Source organism: Larus michahellis, chromosome 11, assembly GCF_964199755.1.
Source record: "Larus michahellis chromosome 11, bLarMic1.1, whole genome shotgun sequence".
Lineage (NCBI taxonomy): Eukaryota > Metazoa > Chordata > Aves > Charadriiformes > Laridae > Larus > Larus michahellis.
In genome coordinates, this window is record NC_133906.1 from 20,227,372 (window position 1) to 20,249,578 (window position 22,207).

General features: G+C 44.3%; 1 protein-coding gene across 18 annotated transcripts in view; it reads left to right on the forward strand.

The window, feature by feature from the left end:
• The window catches only part of SGCD (sarcoglycan delta), a 354,229-nt gene that overhangs the window by 257,403 nt on the left and 74,619 nt on the right, over window positions 1-22,207 (forward strand). For all 18 annotated transcript variants that reach the window (XM_074604512.1, XM_074604497.1, XM_074604504.1 and 15 more), the window contains one exon: window positions 14,199-14,300. In XM_074604512.1, the coding sequence (XP_074460613.1) occupies window positions 14,199-14,300 (102 nt within the window). The remainder of the gene's footprint in view (window positions 1-14,198; window positions 14,301-22,207) is intronic.

The window sequence follows — 22,207 nt, forward strand, 5'->3', positions numbered from 1 at the left end:
ACAGATCTTTTCAAGCTTAGTCTTAAATAAAGTCTTTAAAGTTACGAAGACTTCCATTGCGACTTCTAAAGAACTGTGGGGTTTGTCTTTTTTGTTTTGGAAAGGATATTGTTGACCACTAGCAAATATTTAGATAGTTTTTCGTTTAATAGAAATATCCTGTACTTGGGCAATGTCTTGTATTGTAACAAATTCTAGGACTTCTGACAAAGTCTTGCAGCGTTTTGATCTGCAGCATTTGCTGCTTGCGTTTGGTAACAAATGTTGGAAATAAACATTATGACGTAACCTTTGAGCACTTGAGGAATAAACAAGGTTTTCTAAGGAACGTCTACAGCCTACAGAAGCTTGGAACGCTAATTAGACATTTTTGTCAGACATTTCATAATTTAGAAATTGATTAAGCAGCAAACATCCCATAGGAGTGTCTTCTCGTGAGCTGGTCCTATTCTGCATGTTAGGAATTTTAGATATTTTCTGAGGATTTCCTGGAAATATACAGTATATTGCGCAGATTGCCAAGACTGCTAAAGTCTTTCAGGCCCCAGTGATAACTGAAAGAAACAAATTTGATTTTTTTTTTTTTTTTTTTTAATAAACCTTGACTGAGAAAATAGCCATGCTGTGTAGGCATAGCTATAAACGGTACGTTTCTTATAGTGTCAACAAAGACAGGCTTGAAATAACCAATTAGAATAATAAACTCTTACACTGGTGTTAATCTCTCTCTCTTGATAACAAGATCACTGGCCACACTTAGCATACTTACTCTCATTGATAGTCCCGTTCGAGACAGATATTTATAGGTGCCGTATTTTACTGGGGGATATAAGGACTTCACGAGGTATCCGACAGCTGGCATTGAATAACACATTCAAAAGCATTTCACCAGTAATCCATCTCAATTCCTTCTTTATTACCTTTGCAACTTTCTAGCAGTTTTGTCAATAAGATATTGCTTCTGGCACTGTGACTTTATTTTTACATTAATATCCCAAATTTATCATAAGATTCTAAATTTCCTCCGGACACCAAAATGTCCCATTGAGCCATTCAAGCTCAACTGAAACCACATTCTTTATCTGTAGCCTGGGAAAAATTTGCCCTATATCCCTGAATGTTTTGGGATTAAATTTACTGAAGTTGTCACGTAGGTCAGTGATGAAAGCCAAAACAAAAAAGAGAAATCTTGGTTTCAGATTTAGGTGGGAGGGAAGGGGAGGAGGTAACAGCGATGCCCAGCTCCTACCCCCTCGTCGCAGCCGTGTCCCCGGCAAAGCGGCCGACATGCAGCCTCAGCGCGGAGAGGGAGAGAAATCTCGTGGCTTCAGGCAGTCTGCAGGCAGGCTCTGGATGCTCAGCCAAAGAGAAATACAAATGTTAGCCTTGGCGGTTTCTTTCCTCTATGCTTTGTGTGCTTTTAAGGGATAAAAATTCCTTCTCGAGCATTTCTGGTCCCTAACCAAATAGTGATTATGTGTCATTATCCCCCCCTTGGTTCTTCTTTTGGAAAGAAAAGTCTCATCCAGGCAGTAACAAGCACAGGCTGCCAAAATGGCCAAAAAACTGTAAGAAAAGTCTCGGTTGCCCTCAGAGCCCTGTCTGGACCGTGATGGAGAGCTGAGTCGCCGACGAGAGCCCGACTCTGCCTGCCAAGGGCTGTGCGGGGGAGCCTGGCGGTGCACTTCCAACCACCAGCACTCGCCAATCGAGAACATTCACTGAGTTCATTATTTTAACGTTATTTTAACCATGTCCCCGCGTGCTGCAATCTGCATGCTAGCGTGCCGAGTGCCGGTCAAGGCTGCCCTGTGGGACGAGGCAGCTGCTCCCAGCGAGGGCAGCATCCTCCTCCTGACCGTTTTTTGTTTATTTTCTGTGAAAAGTTCCTGGGGAGCATAACCAGGGGCTTCTGCCAAACCTTGTAGGCACCCTCTGGAGAATATACTGGGTCGAGAGCAGCCCTGAGGAGAAGGACTTGGGGGTGTTGGTGGATGAGAAGCTCAGCACGAGCCGGCAGTGTGTGCTCGTAGCCCAGAAAGCCCCCAGCATCCTGGGCTGTGGCAAAAGCAGCGTGGCCAGCAGGGCCAGGGAGGGGATTCTGCCCCTCTGCTCCGCTCTGGGGAGACCCCGCCTGGAGTTCTGCGTCCAGCTCTGGGGCCCCCAGCACAAGGAGGACATGGACCCGTTGGAGCGGGTCCAGAGGAGGCCACGAAGACGATCCGAGGGCTGGAGCCCCTCTGCTGTGAGGACAGGCTGAGAGAGCTGGGGGGGTTCAGCCTGGAGAAGAGAAGGCTCCGGGGAGACACTATAGCCCCCTCCAGTACCTAAGGGGGCTACAGCAGAGATGGGGAGGGAGTTTATCAGGAAGTGCAGTGATAGGACGAGGGGTAATGGTTTGAAACTGAAAGAGGGGAGATTTAGATTAGATATTAGGGAGAAACTCTTTACTCTGGGGGTGGTGAGCCCCTGGCCCAGGTTGCCCAGAGAAGCTGCGGCTGCCCCATCCCTGGAGGGGTTCAAGGCCAGGTTGGACGGGGCTCGGAGCAACCTGGGCTGGTGGGAGGTGTCCCTGCCCAGGGCAGGGGGGTGGAACTGGGTGGGCTTTAAGGTCCCTTCCCACCCGAACCATTCTGTGATTCTGTGTTTCTATAACGTGTTTACACTGACGGCATCCCACGGTCCGCTCGCCTGCTTGCTCCTCCTGCCAGGCTGGAGGGAGCGGGCATCGCTTCTGACTCTACTGGTGTTGCTGCAAAGCTGCGCCCAGGAGCAGCTCACCTCCGAAACGCACGTGGCCCGGCAGAAGGTTCAAAGGTGTTTCACAGATAAAGGAAATCCAGATCTGAGAGGCTTAGTATTTATTTTGAAAGCTTTCATTAGTTATGGCGCCAGGGGAAAAAAAAAAAAAAAGCTGAGGTGACACACACAGCGGATAAATAAATAAATAAATACGCAGATTGTGAGTCACTTAATTTATTCCTGCTGGTGTCATGTTTTAAAAAAGAGTAGAAGAAGGAAGACATGCTAGTGCCCCCAAATAAGGCATATTTCTGTAATGAAGTGACACACAGAGCTATGTTCTCTAAAGGCCAAAGCGCGGTAGGAGCAATCACTTTCCTGTGACTTTAAGACCCTCTGTTTAAGAAAATATTTTTAAAAAGGCGCTGTTTCTTGTTCTGTTGTAGTTTGCCGATGCCAGTTGTATATTTTTGCATGTGATTCATGGCTATTTCTCGTAACTGCCTGATTTTCATGCACATAATGCTGTACTTCTGACTTCTAAGAGAATCTCTTGGCATCTGGTAAAGTCCCCTATGACTCAGTGAGCGCCCACTCAATAAATACTTTGAAATTAAATGTACCCCACGCATGAGATCTGGATATGTTAAAAATGCTGGTTTGCCTTTATCTTCCTCAAAAAGTAAACAGTAGGAAAATTATCTCAATGTTTTACAGTTATTTTGCAGCTCAAGATGTATAAACGACCGTGATGATAATTTTGGATATTATATGAGGAAGTGCCGTCTCACAGGATGCTTCTGGACTTGGGCTGATGACTGGCAAGCTCCTGGTTCCCTTGCTGTGTAATGATCATTATTTTTAGTCTAGTAAACACTTTTGAATGTGCACTAAAAAGTTGTGAAGACAGCAGGGGGCCTTAAGCATAATGCGTTTTCTGGCAAGAAGGCAGAGGAATGCGAACCACAGGGAGAAGAAAGCGTATCTGTAGTCTCAATTGTTGACATTTGAAAGTTGCTAAAATTAACCTGTTGTTTCTTAGGAGCAGGATATATATATAGTTTCTTAGCTGCAGAGCTGTGCCATAGCAAGGTGCTGGAGAGAAACCTCGGGAGCTCTTCCTTTAACGCAGCTTTCTCCTGTGGCTGCCAGTGGATGCCTTTGTGCCTCAGTTTCCCCGAAGAGGGTGTTCGTGTGTGTGTGTGTGCGTGCACGGAGCGTGGTGTGTGCCCTGCGCAGATGTGAGAGCAGGTATATAAGCTGTGCTAGATGGCTGCATGTTAGTTCTGATGTTAAATACTGCGGGGCTGGGAGCTCGGGGAGGCGTAAATGATAAGTAATGAAACTGCTGCTTATCCTCTGGTCCGCCGTAGCTGCTCCTGGGCAGTCGCAGCCCATCCCATTAGGATGAGCCGTGGGGGCTTGGCCGCTTTTGGCTGCTCATCCGTCCCCCCCAGCCAGGCGCGATGGGTGCGTGCTGGGGTTTCCTCCACGTGCCGTGACCTGCCGTGGCACCCTGCCTGAACGGCTGCCCCCGCAGCCCAACAGCCACCGGCGTTTCGCAGAAGCCCTCCGTTTCCTCCCTCTTTGCTCCGGGGCCAGACACCAGGTGGGTGTAAATTGGTGGAGCTATTGGAAATCAGTAGATGCACTTCACAGATCCGATCTCATTCTTTGCCCACCATTTGCGGTGGCGAGGGACCCTAAACATACCCATATATTTTCCTCTATGAATAATTATTTGCTGGCAGTTGTTCAGAAAGCAATAGAAGCAATATACTTATTTCAGCCTCTTTGGGAGCAGCGCTTTCACTTCTCTCATTTCTTTGCTGTCCCCAGAGCCTCCCTTGCTAACAACAATGTCATATACACACTGTAGATAAGTCTGGAAGACAGTTTAAATTATTTTTCAGTATATTCTGATAGCAGAAGAGCTAAATCATATATTTTTGTGACAAATACAGCTATAAAAATTCTGTGGTGTTTCCTTAGCCATGAGGGCAGCTTCTTAACAAGGGAAGTATGGATTCCTCTTAACACAGAGAATTTGATTTTAAAGCAAATTTCTTTTTACCTACCCGTGCAAATAAATAGAATGTGCCCAATCTCCTATCTCTTACTGAAAGTATGAGTCTTGATTAAAAAAAAAAAAGAGAGAAATCATTAAAATAATCCCTGAAGCCACTCTACGTCCGTATAGTTGGAATCACATTTTTGAAGTATATTTTATTTCATGATACCTATTTATTGTTTTGCCTGGCAACGCATTTATTTTCTTTTTCAATCAGGTTGCGGTTGCACGCTACTGAGGTCTAGGTTTATCCCAGTTATCTATAGGCATCCAGAAAAGATGCCTAAGGCACCTTGGAGGAGCTCGACAGCAGCAGGGAAGAAGCACTTCCAGGGAGTGAGCTGGGTTCTAGGTGGACTCCGTTGCTGTTTTCTCTCCCCCGACTGCAGAGGCAGCACGGGGTGATTATCATCCAAACGCGGGCTCATCAGTTAACTGCCTAATACTAGCTGAATCTGGGCTCAGAAGTGATTAATTGAGGCGCTTTAGAAAATATTCCTCCCCATCCACCCTGTTTTCTCCTGCTTTTTGGAAGTAGAGGGGATAATAGTAGAGGAGAGTAAATGAAGGAACTGAAAATACGGGTTTGCATCGTGGTTATCCTACCTTCGGAGGCTGATGTTGCCATAGCAGCAAGTATATCCTGCAGGTGCGGTGGTTTTGGAGAAGGTCAGTGCAACAGGCACCTCCTCCGAGTTTCCCTATAGCCTGTAAATCAGTCTGAGATGGGATCATCAAATGAGCCTTGTAGAGGGGACTTGCGAGAGCGGCCGCAGCTCTGCTGGGTCTCTCTCCATCTGTGCTTGTATTTCTGGTATCTTGAGTGTTGGCATGGATCTTGAACAGGGGTTTGAAACCTGAGCGTGTTTGCGCGAGCCTTATTTCTTTGAACAGATCTGGTATTATGCTCTAATTAGTGCCCCTGAGTTGTTTTGGCACATTCACGTCGGACAAAAATGACCCAATAGTTGGCCCCGTTTTCAAGAGCTCACCTTTAGAAACGCCGCGTGAGACCTGGTACTTTCCTTTGCACGGTGTCAGGCCTTAATCTGCCAGCTTCCTTGCTGGTCAGGGGAACTGCTAAATACTGGATTAGTCAGAAAAAAATCTTACTTCAGAGTGTAAGTGCAGAACACAAAGAGGGGGATCCACTAAGAAGGTAAAAAAAAAAAAAAAAAAGTTGTCTTTCTCCCTGGAAACTTCTTCCAACAATATAAAGATGAGTGAGTTCAATTCAGCCCTGGTGTGACTGGGAGGAGTGATGCCACAGAGGACGTTGTGTCCAAGATCTTTGTAGTTTGAAGAAAAGAAGTGTTTATTGTTTCCTTCGTTCTGTGATTGACAGACTATCATAATTCAGGACCATAATTTATAAAACCTGTTTCTGAAACCCCTGAACTGTACAGTGAATTTATGTGCTGATTTTATTATTAAATTGCTGCATTATAAGAGTACTTGTTCCTATAAGAATCTTTTTTCCACTTCTGACTGCACACAAATTTCTGCAAGATGGGACTTTTCCCTTCTAGTTAGCATAATTATGGTAATGAGCTAGACTAAAAAAGATGGAGAATTCAAGGGACACATTTGGAATATATGTTGACGATAAGATGTGAAACCTTACTATTTGTGTTGGAGCAAAAAAGCAGAAGAACGCTCAAGAGAACATGGCTCATTTTTTAATGCTTCGGTGCCAAAGTGCTCCATAACAGGGAGTTGGGAGGCGTGAAAGGCAAATTTTCATCTCTTCCCTGCTGTACCAATGGAGAGGGAAATTATTACCCTAGAGAGGAATTCTGCATATGATGGTTGTGTTGTAGTAACAACGCTGGGCTTCATTATTGTTTCCCCAAAAGGTCTGCTAATCTTTTTCCCTGCAAAGATGCACTCTCAAATGGGATGGCTTCTTTCATAGAAATCCTGGGTTTGTTGTCCCACACACGATCATACTTTGAGTAAACTCACTAGCAGTTTGCTTTGAAAAGAAATACCTCCTGCCCAAAGTAGTTCCAGCGACATGCAGTAAATCCAGAGCTGAGCTTTCTTAAAGCTCTGGCTGAACGATTTGTTTAGAAATTATTTCAACATAAGTTTGGAATTGTTTCAAGGGATGGGATTTAGTTGCTTTGGGCAGTTGTAACTTAACTTGAAAGAGTAATTGGAAAATCGCATTTGATCCTGTTCTTCCTGCTTCTTAAGACTTTTCTCCTTACCTTCCACTAAAGCCAATGCATAAGTTTCTTTTCCTTCAATGAGAGCTTTATGCGGCTCTTTGAGTAATCTTTGTAGTAAATGGCATTGGCTCTGGTGAGCACTTGGTCAGTGTGGGAAGAACAGATAGAGGGGAAAGGCGCTATGGGAACGTGCACCTGGAAGGCATCCCTAAAGCCGTCGTGGCATGTGGGTCTGACAGGAATAAAGTCAAGATTTTCTTCATCACAGCTCGTTGCCCTAACTGTGAGGTGTCCTCTCGGTTCTTGCGCCCTCCTCATATCCCCTCTTCTCATCTTCTGCCTCTTTTTCTGCGGTCATGCAGAGGAATTCACAACCAGGAGTTCCCACTGGAAAAGAAGGGCTCTGAGCTTTGCATAGGGTCGGTTTGGTCGGAATTTTACATTAACCAGGCAGGCAGTTTCTTCCACTTGCACATAATTCCTTTGTAAGTTAGCAGCCACCTGACTTTCCTGTAGCTATCGCAATGACTTCACATCTGTGGAAGGAAGCAAAAGTGCCTGCATAGCTCATACAGCTTTAACAGCAGCTTCTAGAGGTCATTTTCCAGTGGGTGACTCCCACAGCTGGTCTTTGCTCATTCAACTCCGTGTCTTCCTGTGACTGATTACTGCAGTGCCAGAGATCATATAGATGTGTCTTCTCCCAGCCTGTCATGAGCTTCTGGAAGGAGCCTTGTGGAGGGAGCAGCGAGTTAGCCGCTTGCTTGTCTTGCAATTTATAATGTTGTTTTAGTGCACCAATTAGCTGCAAAGATTTTAGCTGTGCTTCGTCTGTGTCTCCTCCATTCCCTGGAGAGGGCATATATACTGTCTCGCAGTGATGCACGGCGCTTGGGGTCACCTTCCTTCACCCACTGATGTCTCAGCACAGCTATCGTACACTGTGCCTATCACCTTTAAATGAAAACACTACCAGGAAGACATCTGAAAGGGACATCTGGGGTCAATAAGCAAGCAGAAGAAGAAGGAGACGAATGCCAGTTGTGGACATGAGACCTCATAGTGCAATTCACAGCGTAAGCACGTATCCGTGCGTACAGGGGTATGATCATACCTGCTGTGTAACACTACACTGGCTTGTTTTTCTCTGCTGTCCACCCAAACCTGAGTCCGTAGGTGAGGTCTCCAAACAAGGTCTTATGTCAGAGGAAGAAGCCGTCACATGTTGTCTCCTTACCTTGGAGTCCATGTTGCTCTGGACTGTGTTGTGTAACCAGCTTTAACTTTATCGAGCTGGTGCTGCTGGTAGGTGTTCAAGCTCTCCTGGCTTCCATAGGAAAATATTCCTGCTGATCCACTGGATGCTGGGACCTTTATTGAGATGACAAATTAACTGAAGAAAATGAGGAGAAGGAGGGAGGGCAGATCCTATTAGAGCAAGTAGGTGTTTGAGGCTGTGAAGACTGTCAACGCCGTGTCTCTGCACAGACCTTCCTTAAATCTGTGGAATCTGGGAACATTTATTGTCAAGTCAGAGGCAGAAGAACAGCACAGAAATCTTCCCAGTAGGGGAAGAAAAAAACAGGTCACTTGCATTTGCAATTTTTTTCCCCTAACTTGGATGTATTGAACTGTGTAATAACTTGCACATATCTGGAAGCGATGCAGAGCACAGCAATCAATAATACAAGCAACGATAATCAGGTGTTTCAGCCACCTGACATGAGCAGTCTCCAAAGATAATTCTCTCCCACAGGACATTGCCAAACACAACTTCAGTTTATTCCTAGTAAAAAAGTAAATGCTCACCTGCCATGCGGAGACAAACCTTGCCAATGGTTTTTTCTCCTGAAAACTGAAAATGGTGGAGGTGCAGGAAAAAGTGTGGGGAAACACCCACCAATGCCAGTGGTGGCCAGCAAAGAGCTGGAGCTCTCTGTGTTCCCCATCACCGGTGTCCCTAAAATCCTTAGAGAGACCTCAATAAGCAGCACATTTGCCTCTATGTCCACAAATGCCAGGAGAACAGAGGAAGCGCAGAGAAGCGTGAGGCTGCATTTATTGTTTGTAAAGAACAAAGCATCCCGGCACGAAGGGCCACAGTGAACACGTGTTGTCCCCGCCTTGGTTCTTGACTAGGTTAAGCTGTGGTGCGAGCCCTGCCTGCTCTAATAAAGCCACCCGCGGATGGCAGACGCCGCTGAAAATCACCCCTGTTCCTCTGCGTGAGCAGTCCGGGTTGGTGCGGCTAATCCCGCTGCCAGGAGTTTACCACGGCGGTGATGTGTCTCTGGTTCGGTTGGCTGGTTTTTTTTTTACTCTGTTAACTGAATCTCCTTGCTACCAGCCACACAATTTAAAAATAAATAAATAAATAAATAAAAATAACCCACAACAGTTAAAAAGGAAAACAAACAAAAAAAAAAAGCTAGGCTTTACTCACATGTATAGCCCCATTGCTAACCAAACGGCAGAGAGGAGCCTTGGTGATCAGACAGCGGCACCGCTGGGCGCTTCCCCTAACCCTCACACCATCATTTGAAATTGGTTGTAAAACTGAGCTGCTTCTCAAGCTACTAAAAAGAAGATCCTTTCTCGTTCGGCATCACCAAAATGACATCTGTCTTCTTCAGGATTTTAGCATTGCTGTCCCCTTTCAACGCAGAGCAGTCAGCAGCAGCACATAAATTTTTATGCCTGCCCATTACAAGGCGTTGCATAAAAAGAGTGAGGGTGTAGTGTAAATGATAAAATTGATGTGAAAGTTTTCACCATGCCCTACCAAAAAGCCGAATCATTCAAAGCAGGCGGTAATGGAAGGTGCTCGACTCTGTGCCTCCTGTTTCGGACTCACCTCCTGGAAGCTCCCACGGAGCTGGCTTGTGCCTGCACAATAAAGTCATTCGCTCTCTGCTGAGGAGTCTGCTAATAAAAAGGGGAGAAACAAAGATTGTCAGATGTCAGTGTATCAAATAATCAATCCTGCTTTCTTTTTTTTTTTCCCCTTATTCACAAGCAATAGAATGGCAGATAAGAATATATACCAATCACAGACACAGTATTTAATAAAAACTCATGGTCTTTGTCACTCTGGGCAGCTTTCTGCTGTGTTTTATAGGTCACGGTCCATGAAATTTCATAGGACCTTTCATATATATTCTCTGTAGCAGAGTATGACATTTATTTGTTATTAAACCATATAATTTAGGGAGGATGAAGATGCTTTATCCAAAACAACATGCGAGGTACTCTTTCATACAATGATTTCTCTCTAATGTATCTGTATTTTGGGATCTCTATATAATTCTGCAAGCTGCTCGTCGGTTTTTTTCTAATGGGAAATAATAAATGAATATGATTTAACAATGATTATACTATAAGAGGCCAGAATACTTGTTAACTTTAAACTCGGATTACAACCGTTGCTTGTTTTTTTACCTGCTGACCTGGACTGTCACTACAAAAAGCTGTCATCTTTAATCATGAGAAACGTGAGCAGCAGAGTTAATGGTGGTAAGAGTCAGTGCTGAGCATTGCAGCCCCGTCCCAAACACCAGGGAAGACAAGAGATAATGTCTGGTGGCCGCAGCTTTTATTAGTTTTTGCAGCCACAGGAGGAGATAAAGGTGAGTGGGGATCAGAGTTTGAGAAGGATCAAATTTGAGAAGAATAACATGGGGAAGTGCCTCTTTTTCTCCACCTCGGTGGCTTTGTGAAGGGAATACGCCTGCTTAGATGATATAAATCAAATGTCGTCTTGATGTTTTAGTTGTAATATGTTGTCCCATAGGCCTGATACCTCTTTTAGGATGTATAGGACATGCTAGCTGTGAGCTAAATGTTCCATATGTGTGTTTTTCATATATAAAAATCCTGTAGGGGACACTTGGGAGACAGAAAGTGAAGGAGAGAAAGGAAGAGAAACATGCCAGAGAGGAGCAGAGTGAAATGCTGGATCTGGATCACTATCAGGATCACTATCCGGATAGAACGTAGCTGTAAGCCACCGAAATTGCCAGTTTGCCACAGCTTTAGTAGTGACTTGACAAGTCCCTTTATCCGTTGGTCCGTGTTACTGGTAAGGTATTGCCCCACTGCAGCTCAGGAGCGAGCCCTGGCGCGGTCGGGAGCGTCCCCAGAGGTGGTCATTCTTGCAGCTCTATGTGGCATATACCAGCTGGCACGACCTCCAACTTGTCTTAATGAAACCAGAGAAGACCCTGCAGTGTGCAAGCCCGCAGGGCTTGTAACCTTACTGAAATATCTATTTTGGGAAAAAAATTTGTGGAGTTTTTTTAGCAGCACAAAACGTGTGAGGGTCTGCAGATAGCTGTAATAATTCCTGCTCACTCAAATCGCAAAGCATACCACTATCAAAATTTAATCTGGGCTCTTTGGAGCATAATCATATTTCACTTATTTTCCTTCATCCTTTCGCTTGAGATAAATGAACCCCGTCTGTGCCACCGCCAACCCAAAATTCATAAGCCAGTATTTTATACCCAGGACAAGGAATGTAGCAAGCGGCACTTTATGACCCATCTCTCATTCCCCTCCCTTCAACAATCAATAGCATTTTCGGAATATGTCTCTACTTAAAGTTTGCTTACAGCTTTCATTTCAAAATGAGATGACAGCGGTCATTTTATCGCCCAGCACTCCTGAGCCTGCCTTTGTTCCTAAGACACCATGCTCTGGCAAGAACCGTCTTCACTTGGCAGGGAACACCCTGGGAACGATACTTCTTGCAGCGGGAGAACCTCTGGCAAGTGGCCAGTGTCACTGCTGAGCTGTGCTACGTCTTGGGCTTTTATCCCGCCAAATTCATGCCTTTTGGCAAATCTGTTTGGATTAGCCGTTCACCTTTAGTGAGAGGGATTCCTCTTGCGGTGCTGGAGGTGCACACGCAATGGGATGAAGAGGAAGCAGGCGGATGGGGTTTATTTTTTGCAGCTGGGTTGGAAAACATGCAATGCTTATATCCAAATACACATTGTTTCCCTGGATTTTCCCAGTCTTCTCTTGATGTTCTTAGGGCTTCTACCCCAGTACATACCCTTTTACCCTAAAATCCCTGAAACAGCTGTGAGGTAGGTGCTGAGGTGGCTCTTTTGATATGGTCTTCAGTGGTTAAGGTCATGCCTCGCAGGACTTGTGAAGGAGGCAGCCCAGTCCCTCTCAGTGAGTCCTGACATGGCATGATGAGATGCCATGGAGTCAGTACGGCATGTCCGTATTTATAGATCAGCGATTCCTCCAAATGACTACTCCTGCCATCCCGTGGCCTGCATGACGCTTGGTTTCACATCTCTCTCCCTGTAACATGAATCGTGTTGCCAGGAAGTGCTGATGTGCGCGTCCCTCATTGCCATGGCCCCCCGCCGCGCTGAGCTCCAGCTGTTGTAGGTTTTGTGATTATTGTATCCTGCCTTATCTTGGAGGCCTTGAGGCGTCATATAGCATCATCTTCCTGCTTCTCTAGCCTGGAGAAACAGGGGGAAAAAAAACCAGATGGAAAGATTCCATAAGGGTAATGTTTGAGGGTTGTCGTGGCAGTTCTTGACTACCCAACTCTTGGTCATTTCACAATCTGAATTTATACATGTGGAGACATAGCTTTTGCTAGTGTCAGTCTCAAATCCTAGTGATGACAGTCAAATTTATGCTAGAAGGTATTCTTCAGACCATCTTTTTCTCAGAAAAAAACCCAGACAATTTACCTCAATCCTTGCAGCCTTTGACAATCACCCTGAATCTTAGAAATAACATTACATTTACATATTTATATGTATTTACATCATACATTTACCTATGCAATTCCCTACCCACACCATGTTTCTTACAGACGCACCCCCCTTTCTAAGCAATTATAGCCTAAATGAACCTAAATCCCTCATCTTAGTAAAAGTTATGACTTTCACAAGTTAAAGGTGAAATATAGTTTGGTCCAATTCTGCTCTGCGCAAAGGTATCCATATACCTGTCTTATTGCATAAAAACCATACGAAAAAGTCATATAAAATTTTGACATATATTTTGTTTGCTATTAGTGTTTGTCAGATGTTTCATTACATAGTGGACACACGTAACTAAACAATTTCTAAAGAAAATGGAGTTTTTGCAGTCACCTGCTGGAGGCCTGCAGCCAACACTTCACACCATTTGTCGAGAAGATTTTTGCCGTGGAAGCGCAGGGAGCGGTGGGGACTGGGGAGCCTGGGAGGGCCGGGGAGAGGGTGAGGAGTGATAGCTGCAACTATGAAATCCGAATGAGGAAAGGGCAGAAAAATGCATGTTACGTCGGTCACTTAATGCCTGGCCAATGGACTTTGCGATGGTTGTTTGAAGGGCACGAGAATGACGCGGGAGACCCAAATACTTGGATATGGAGGTTCAGGTTGCTGGGATGTGCTTGGGCTGTGCAAGAAGAAGAGTGAGGGCTTCGATCCTGAGCTGATCATTGTGGGGGAGAAAAGTCAGGAGTTAGCCCAAGAGAGGAGAGCACTCTGTTGGAAAGATATTCCTGTTGTGTCATTGCTTCTCCCAGAGCAAATATTTGCATACATGTATGGTCCAATAAAGCTGTGTAGCATCTTAACAATATCGAAAGCGCAGGAAAGACTGTAAGGCTAATCAACAGATTTCCACATCTTTTTGCTATTAGGGCCAAGACCCCTAAAGAAACCCCACCAAAGAGTCCATCTTTTGCAGACATTTCCCCAAGTAACAGGGATCAAGCTCCTTACCACATTTTATCGCAATCCTCCACATAGCCAAACCTTATTTTGTCGGTTCGGTGGAATTAATCACATATTCTCTATTTGGAGTTCAGTAGAATTAATCGCATAGTCTTTATATGGATTTGCTATGAATGAGAAGGTATATTAATATACAGGCAGCCGGTGAATATTACAGTGAATAGTCTCCTGTTCACACAGAGCATCCCTGCGTCTCTCTGAGTAGAGATGACTAGCTTAAAAGAACATCTTTCATCTGTGTAAATGGTTTACTGGAGGGCATTGCAGATTGTTCTGAATAGAAAATTTTTTTCACAGAAACAGAGCTAAAAGGATAACACAAGTAATTGCATTCTCTAGTGCCTCCCAGTGCTTTGCGTGTTATCCTCTATGGAAAAAAAAATCAGCTATTGGCAGCCTGGTGAATTTAGTAATTGTAACTAATGGGGTTGTTTCTTTTTGTCTGTGTTTTAGGATGGAATGGGGAACCTGAGAATCACGGAAAAGGGTCTAAAGCTCGAAGGAGATTCAGAATTCTTGAAACCTCTCTACGCCAAAGAAATCCGGTCAAGACCAGTAAGTTGTCAGGAAAGGAATAAGCACGTTTCTGTAGCCCTAACAGTAAAATAACATGAAGTGGCAGGGCGGTGTGGCTATTGGATAAATTCCTTTGGCCACTGTCTACAAATGTGATTTGGTGAGTGAGACAGTGGCTGTCCTTTGGGTACCTCATCCGGACGCTGTACCCTCTGGGACGTTGCAAGGTTGATACACACGGGCTTAGTTTGTAGTTAAAATGCTTCCAGGACTCCAGGACCTCTGAGATTCCACCTTGTCTTTTTGTCTCCTTTTGAGATAAACCATAAACAACCCTCAGCTGAGAGACCTAACGTTTCCGAGGTAGAGGGGTGGCAGGCAGTTGTGAATCCAGCTCACGTTTAACCAGTTACTCCTTTTCTGCAGAGAGGTGATGCCTTGGCACAAGAGCCTGATCTGTTGTTAGCTGGCACAATAAACCCGTATTATGTGCTCAGTCCTGCTTCACGTTGTGTTTGAAATTATGTGCAGTTAAAATTCAGTGCTGCTAGGAGAGACTGCTTGACAAAAGTGGCAAGGATGTTAACAACTGAAAATGAGAAAGAACCCAAGTGTGATTGAAACAGCATTTTCATAGCAGCGCTTCATTGACTGTCGGTGACTTTTGCTCTTTCTAACGCAATCCTGTTTGTCCTGAGCAGCTTTAAAATAACTGAAACAATTATAGAGAGTTTCCAGGATCCTTCTCAGAAGATGTCATCTATCTTGTTTCCTGATCCAAAGTGTTAATTTGAGTCAGATACCAACCTTCCATTTTGATAACAATGGCAGATAGCTAATTAAATAAAGTTAACATCCCTTTATCTCAGCATTTCAGTGCTCTTGTAGAAATTGGAACTTGTAGCATAATCAACACAACAGCCAATATCCGATTTAATTATTGAAGGTTGTAACCTCTGTAAGATGGCTAGGAATTGATTTGAACAAGCATAATCATTTAGGAAGGAAAGTTAATAAGAAAATGTTCATATCTATAAATGTTTTCATCCTTGAATTAAAACAGAACCGTAGAACCTAACGTGTCATACGCTTTGTAAAGTGAAAGGTGCAGCACTGGGTTTGATAAATAGACTGACAAATTGCTCCTTACGTTTGTTTTTCTCTAGTTAGATTGCTGGAAATAATATTTGATTACTTAGAGAACGGAGAACCACTTCTTGCTACTGGGGAGTTCACTGTTTTCATATTATCACATTGATCTACATTTTAATACGGCAGGGGGGACAAAAGGTGTCCCCTTCTGGAGGTTATGAAACCAGTTTCCACACCATTGACAGTTTAGTGAATGCAAGGAACAAGAAATATAAGGTAAGGCCTGGGTGCGTGTTCCTTGCTTTATCCCTCCTCCGGGATTATTTTTGCTGTCAGCCAAAGAAGGATCTAGCTAAAAGCCAGAAGGTCTGATCTACAGCCTAGTGAGTTGGAACATCCCTACTGGCTTCCGTAGATGTCTTCTGGAACTGTATTAACTATATCGTGACATAAACCGTGCGTATAGTTTCTCTGACTTCTTAGTAGAGTTAAACTGGAATAGCCTGTGCTGGCTTCCAGGTTGCCCGTGATAATGCTGGAATTACTATTGGGCCGGGGGCAACAATCCCATTGATTTCAATCAACTTCTGCTTTCTTGTGTGTGAATTTGGCACCTTGTAAGCAAATGAAAGGGTTGCAGTCAAAGGATGATATTTACATAATATTTAAAAATATTATTAAATAATCAATGCTATATATTTTTAAAGAACCGTATTATGACTCAGTATTCTCTTGGAAGGAAGCATACTAGCAGTTGCTGAACTTGATGAATATTGCTAAAATAAAGTGCCGAACTCGGCGCTCAGGAGTGCAGATGAACATCCATACTAATTCCATAGTAATCTTCTCTGGCTTTTCATAAGTGCCTAATGCGCCTTTCAGTATCCAAAGTGTAACAGAAACAATATGACAAATAACGGTAAAGAGCATTCCAGAAATAAGCTGACATATAATATTTTTCATATGTTTAATTAAACAACCGAAGAGTTGTGTACAGCAATAGATAATGGTTTTATAGAAAGCTCAAAAGACTTTAGGAAGCTGGTTATTTATAGAAGACTCATTTAAAAAAAAAAAAAAAACAAACAAAACCAAACAAACGAGCAAAACCCAAATTTAATTTCACTATCGTTCTGTGTAGTAGATAAAGGGATGTTGGTGCTGCATGGAAATGGCGGGGGAAGAATTGCTTTTTGCAGCGTCCCATCACCTCCGTGGAGTGGGTTTTCCTACTCGCGTGTCCCTGCAGCGCTGCTCCCCACGCTGCTCTGCTGCGGGCAGAGTTGGGCAATTCCTGATGAAATATCTCCAAAGCGTGAATTGTGATAATTGTTGAAAGCCTGAATTTGTCGCTGGTGCCTCTTCTTCTCTGCTGCGTTTCTTAAGTCCCAGGAAGGTGGTAATTAAAACTCCACACAGACTTGCTTTCCTAGGAGCTGTGCCTTCTGGTTCAGAGACAGTAGTGATTTCCACTTAGAATTGGATTTCTTTTTCCAATTGATTTGGCAGGAAGGGAAGACCAAGGTTTAGAGAGGAGGAAAAGCCCACAAATGTCATCCCAAGAGACTGGCTGCATGGGAACCTCTGAGTTTGCGTAGTTTGTGCCTTAAAGAGCTCTAGTAGGTGCTGCTGCCTTTGTCACCTTCTGGACAGCGTTTGCATTTAGCTGTGCTCCTTTTGGAAGGTAACTCATTGCAACTGAAATTACAACCAAGAAGAACTAAATCTGTTGTACCGTGGCGTGCGATTGACAACAACCCAACAGAGGCAACTTTCTGGGAGTCCCTTCAAGAATGTTAGCAGAAAGATTGGACCGACGTGGTTGCAAAGTGGCCATTAGAATCACTGACGTGAACTGGCTTCTTAAAGCTGCTTCCGAACAGTTTCTTTCTGCTTCACCGCTGCCTCCTGTCTCAGGAATGACACCCCCAGGCTTGTGTTCCTTTTCCCGCACCCCTTAAAGAGTGACCCCCCCCAAATCCCTCTGTCTTCACAGAACGAGGGTCTCTGTTCCTGTTGTTTCCCCGTCCTAGTCCTGGCTCATTAATACTGGGTTTGTAGTGCCTCCTGGATTAGGAGCGTATTGCTAAGCATCAGGGCTGGCGAATAAACATAACCTTGTTACTGCACGAGCCTAAAGTTTATCTGGAGATTAATGAACAGTAGCTGGTGGCAGCGGTGTTTGCCCCTTGTAGTGTTGTTTGAAAGAAATGAGATGGATGCATTCCCTTTTCCAGGAGTGTTCAGAGCATCTTAAACTCCCAGCTGAACATATTGCACGCTAAACAGTATTTTCCATGCCACTTGCATGGAACATGAGCATCTTGCTGCCTTTAATTAAGAAGGTAACTGGACCATGAAGTATTGCCTGTGTAAATAAAAGTGATTTGTACTTAGTCAAGAAGGTGCATTAGGAATCCTCGCATTTCTGTACTTGCACATAAATTATGGAGATTATTAAAAATTGGAAGGGTCATCTATAAACCCATCTGTAGCTCAGCTGCACTGTCACTCTCAAAATGTAGCTGTCTTTCTAACTGTTGTAATTTATTGTGGACTATCGTGTGAACCATCTGCTTGCTTATAAATCAGACAAACTCTGACTGAAAGTTGCACGCAGCAGCACAAATTGTTAATTTTATGTGCTGGAAAGCAATGGCAACAGTTTTGTGGTCTTCAGTCTTCATTACCTTAATTTGAATAGAAATTTAAAACTGGAAATGTTCCTGCCTTTGTTGAGAAGAGCTGCTAACAAGCAGGTTGCCTGAAACATCGTGAGCGCAGCTTTAGCTTTCCTAGTGCAGTCGGGGCGTTTCGAAGCTTGCCACGTCCAGCTCTGTAAGTAACTTCACAGGGGCAAGACGGAGAACAGGCTGTGTCCATTTTCCATTCCAATAACAACAGAAATAAAATCCATTGCTGTGATCGTACAGGAAAAGTCAAGTGAATTACTTCTCTCAGGAGCTGTGTGACAGCCAATGAGATGATAATCTCAGCTGTGGGAAGCAGAGAAGGACATTGCCATGACAGGATTAGGATGGTTTTGCCCTTTCAGTGTTCATTTCAAGTGCGTAGATACAAAAAATAAAGCTCAGTTTGCAAATATTTACACCCGGGCTTAAATTTTCTTACCCTGAATCCTTTTAAAGAGGAGAGCATGGATTTGCCCGACAAAGGTTTTTTGCGGTATAGAGCTCTTGCCTGGGGTCCTGCCCGTTCAGCTCTCCCACAGACTCTCGTACTGGTGGTGGGTCTGGGAACACAGATCTGAACGTGGGCACCGACCTTCCTTCTCTGTCCTCTGCTGCCTGGGGGAGCTCCCCGCTATTGTGTTGTTGCACGGGTAATAAGTGATGGCAAAATTCGCCGAACAGATTCTAAGGAAATTTTAAATGTCTTTTAAAAGAGATCTCTTACTGTATTTAGCAGGTTTCATGTTGAAGGTCGGCTTCCCATTATTTTTAATCAACTGAAAAAACAATTTAAAAGAAGAATCCTATACATCAAAGAAAAAAGCCTAAGGCAAAGTACAGTGTCTTTTTTTATTTCCCTCTCTTTGAGTGATGTTAGAGGTCCCTATCCTGCTCCCTGTGGCAATGAGCGTCTCGCCGAGAGCAGCGTGCTCGCTCAGAGCGTTGGGGCAAACCTGGTCTCATTTGAAGCCGTAGGAAATAACTAGTGACTACGGTCGAAGAAGGACTGGGCCTGTCATTAACTCTTGGCTGGGATTCTGCAAGGGCATCTGTTTGGCCTGAAAAAATCGCGGTTGTGAATTAGGGCTGGTAACTGCAATTCCCTTTACTGGTGTTTAGTACGTTCTCATCAGCATAAAAGCTAGACTAGCAAGTGCATAAAATATGCTTGTCTGTACTTTACATTTTCCCCAGCCAGTATTTGAATGATAGAAATTTTAAGGGAAGCTTTTAAGAGTGATAAATAATTATTTTGCCGAGGTACTTGTCTCACGATGTTCAGATCTGGAAGAAGAGTGGTATAATTTTAAAGCACAGAAGCAGTTCTGTAATGGACGTATTCTTTTACATTATTTGCTCTGCAGGTCTACCTGCCTCAAAGCTAAAAATACGCACTGAAAAACAATAAACCGTGTATTTGGTTTAAACAATGACATGTGCCCACAATGGGGCGTACCTGCCTCATAGCCATAAATACATATTTCTAAACAATATAACATCCTAATTTGGATTAAAAGGCAACATTCACCCATGAAGAAAGGCAATGCAGATGGCAAGATAATTGCAACTTTGTGTGATGCTCAAACTGTGTAGTAGAAATCTAGCTTTCAGTAAAGTCTCAGATAGATGGCATGAAAGAAGGCTGCTATTTTTGGAGGAAGGAGACAGAATAATTCCTTTTCTTCCTTTGTCAGAGTTTACAGAGCAATAAAAGGATATTGAATTAGTTCCTGATGATTTGGTCCAGCAAAGTGCTTCAGGATTTCAGCACGCCCGCTGAAACCATCGCAGGGTGGAAATGAAGTTTGTGCTGCTGTCACTTAGCAGTCCCTGCGCGCCCCCACCTCCTCTTTGGCCATTACTCCTCCCAGCATTTAGCTATGCCCGTAGTGACTGCTCCTCTTCAAAGGAGAGAGGAATCTTCTGGTTTGCACATTAGGATAGGAACGTAAGAGCCTGTAAGAGCTCCTGGCATCTCATGGAGATGTTGGTCTCCTGCCTCTGGAGCAGTCCAGCTGCTGCTGCGGCTTCGGGTAGAAAAAACTCACGCTACACAAGGTCGACTTCTGAAGCACAGTGCTTCCTCTGCATCTTCGTAGCTTACTGCTTCTTGGTTGATTTTTTGGCAGCAGATGTTAAAATATTGTTTAAAAGCCCTAATAATTCAAAGAATGCTAGTGATGGCACAGCCAACAAAAGAAAGCTTCTTGCCGCTGTGCCTGGCCATCTCGTGTTCTCCCTGTCGTGTTTATTAAGCGTTGGCCGTGGCACCACTCCAGGTACCTTGTCATTAGATTCTGTGCCAGGGTGCTTTCGCTATAAATGCCTCTCTCAGTTTGGTCGGTTTGAGTCCTGCTCGCCCGACAGCTATCAACAGAGAGGAGAGCTGGCAGTCAGCGGGACGAACAGTAAAAACAAACAGAAGCAGCCGATGCAAAGGGCATCATTTTGGCAGACGTGCCCTCACCTGAGGCACAGATATTGTTGCCGTCACCATCCAAAGCAGATTTGAGTCCGCGTACGGCAGTAGGCTGTGAGCGTCCAGTGGGATTTATAAAATTGATGTGCTCTCCTCTTAATAAATTTCATTCTTAAGCAATAAAATCCAGAGAGCCTACTTCAGACGGAACCTTGGTTGCCCCAGCGCTTTGGGGGCAGTTAGTGGCTCTGTGATATTTCCAGTGTGCTGAAAAGGTGGACGTTTAAGTAAATTTTGCAGCAACTATGAAAACATTTCCCTTTACCTTCATAGTAAAATTGGCCATAAGTCTCTCGGCTTTGAATATTGGAGGAAATTTTGTAGGCTGGCTGAAGGGGTACTTCCAATAACAGCAGAATTAAATCTTGCTTTGTCTGTTCCCTGGCGTTTGTCTAATGAGCTGGTGTTATGTGCCACACACTGGGAACTGAAGTGTCCCGCCAGCTGCAAAATCCGAGAATCCCAAAGAAGAGCGAGAGAGGAAGCTCTGAAGTAAATAAACTTTTTGAAATAACTCGAGTTGCATTTCAAAGCAAAATCTCGTGGAGGCTGCCTATGGCATTTTGAAAAGGATTTCATTAAATGTTGCTAACTTGTCATAAGCTCTCTTAAATGGAAGGGTAATGGCTCATAACATTTGTAAGCTTTTTAATTTCATGCAATATGAGCAGTGTAATCAACACCTATTAGAGTCAATCAGCTGTGCCAAGTGGGCTACCTACCTCAGCTTTTGTCTATATTTTCATCATGGATACACCTCCGGACTAACTGTGGGAACAATGTGTTTGTCCTTGCTTCTCCTATCATCAGTGTAGATTTTGTGTCCAGAAAACCCCGTTTGGTCATTGCAGAAGTTAACGGAACCCACAAGCTGAATAAGCACTTTGTAGTCAGTGGTTTTCGCCTTCTAGGGAGGGAGTTACGGCCCCGGAGCTGGGATTAGTTAACAGCTCTGGAGCTAAACGTGAAGGAGGTGGAGAATTTCCCCAGTGATCTCCCAGTGTGTTTGACTTTTTCCCTTTGGCAGGTGAAATTTTTCTGCTTGAGCTGGTTGTGTAAGGAGAGGGGAGCTGCTCAGATCGTGTGTTTGTTTTGCTGTTCTGATCCAATTCCTCGCCTCCCCTTCATTTTAAACACTTGCCGCTGGACCCTGCGGTCATAAAAGCAAGCGACGTGCGTCCCAGCTCGAAGCGAGCCGCTGGGTTAGGGTTGGGTGCTCTGCGGTCTCCAAGCTTTTGCATCGCAGTTTTACCATCGTCCCAGCCATTGGTTGCATTTCAGCTGTGAAGGGGGGGACAGTGGGGCTGAGTTTTCTGGCGGGGCTGTATTTCCACGGAAATGTTGCAGATCAGCTAACGTCGTGTTTTCAACCGAGTCGTGAGCCTTGAGGCGGGAGCGCAGGCACTAGAACCTAAAAGACTAGAATAAACATTTGATTTAGTTTATTCCCCCAAAAGGAAGAAGGAAAGACATGGAATTATTGATTTTAAACTTGAAAGAAAAAACGGCTGAACTGAATTAATTTGGCAGGCAGTTTCTTGCCTTCCTTGGACATGCACCACGCTGCTAACGTCTGTTATTTCAGCTTTGGTTTGGCATCTTGCATTTGCATAGTACCTCTATGAATTATCTGGGAAGCTGCTGTGAAGCTCTTTTTCCCTAATTAGCCATTTATTACCACC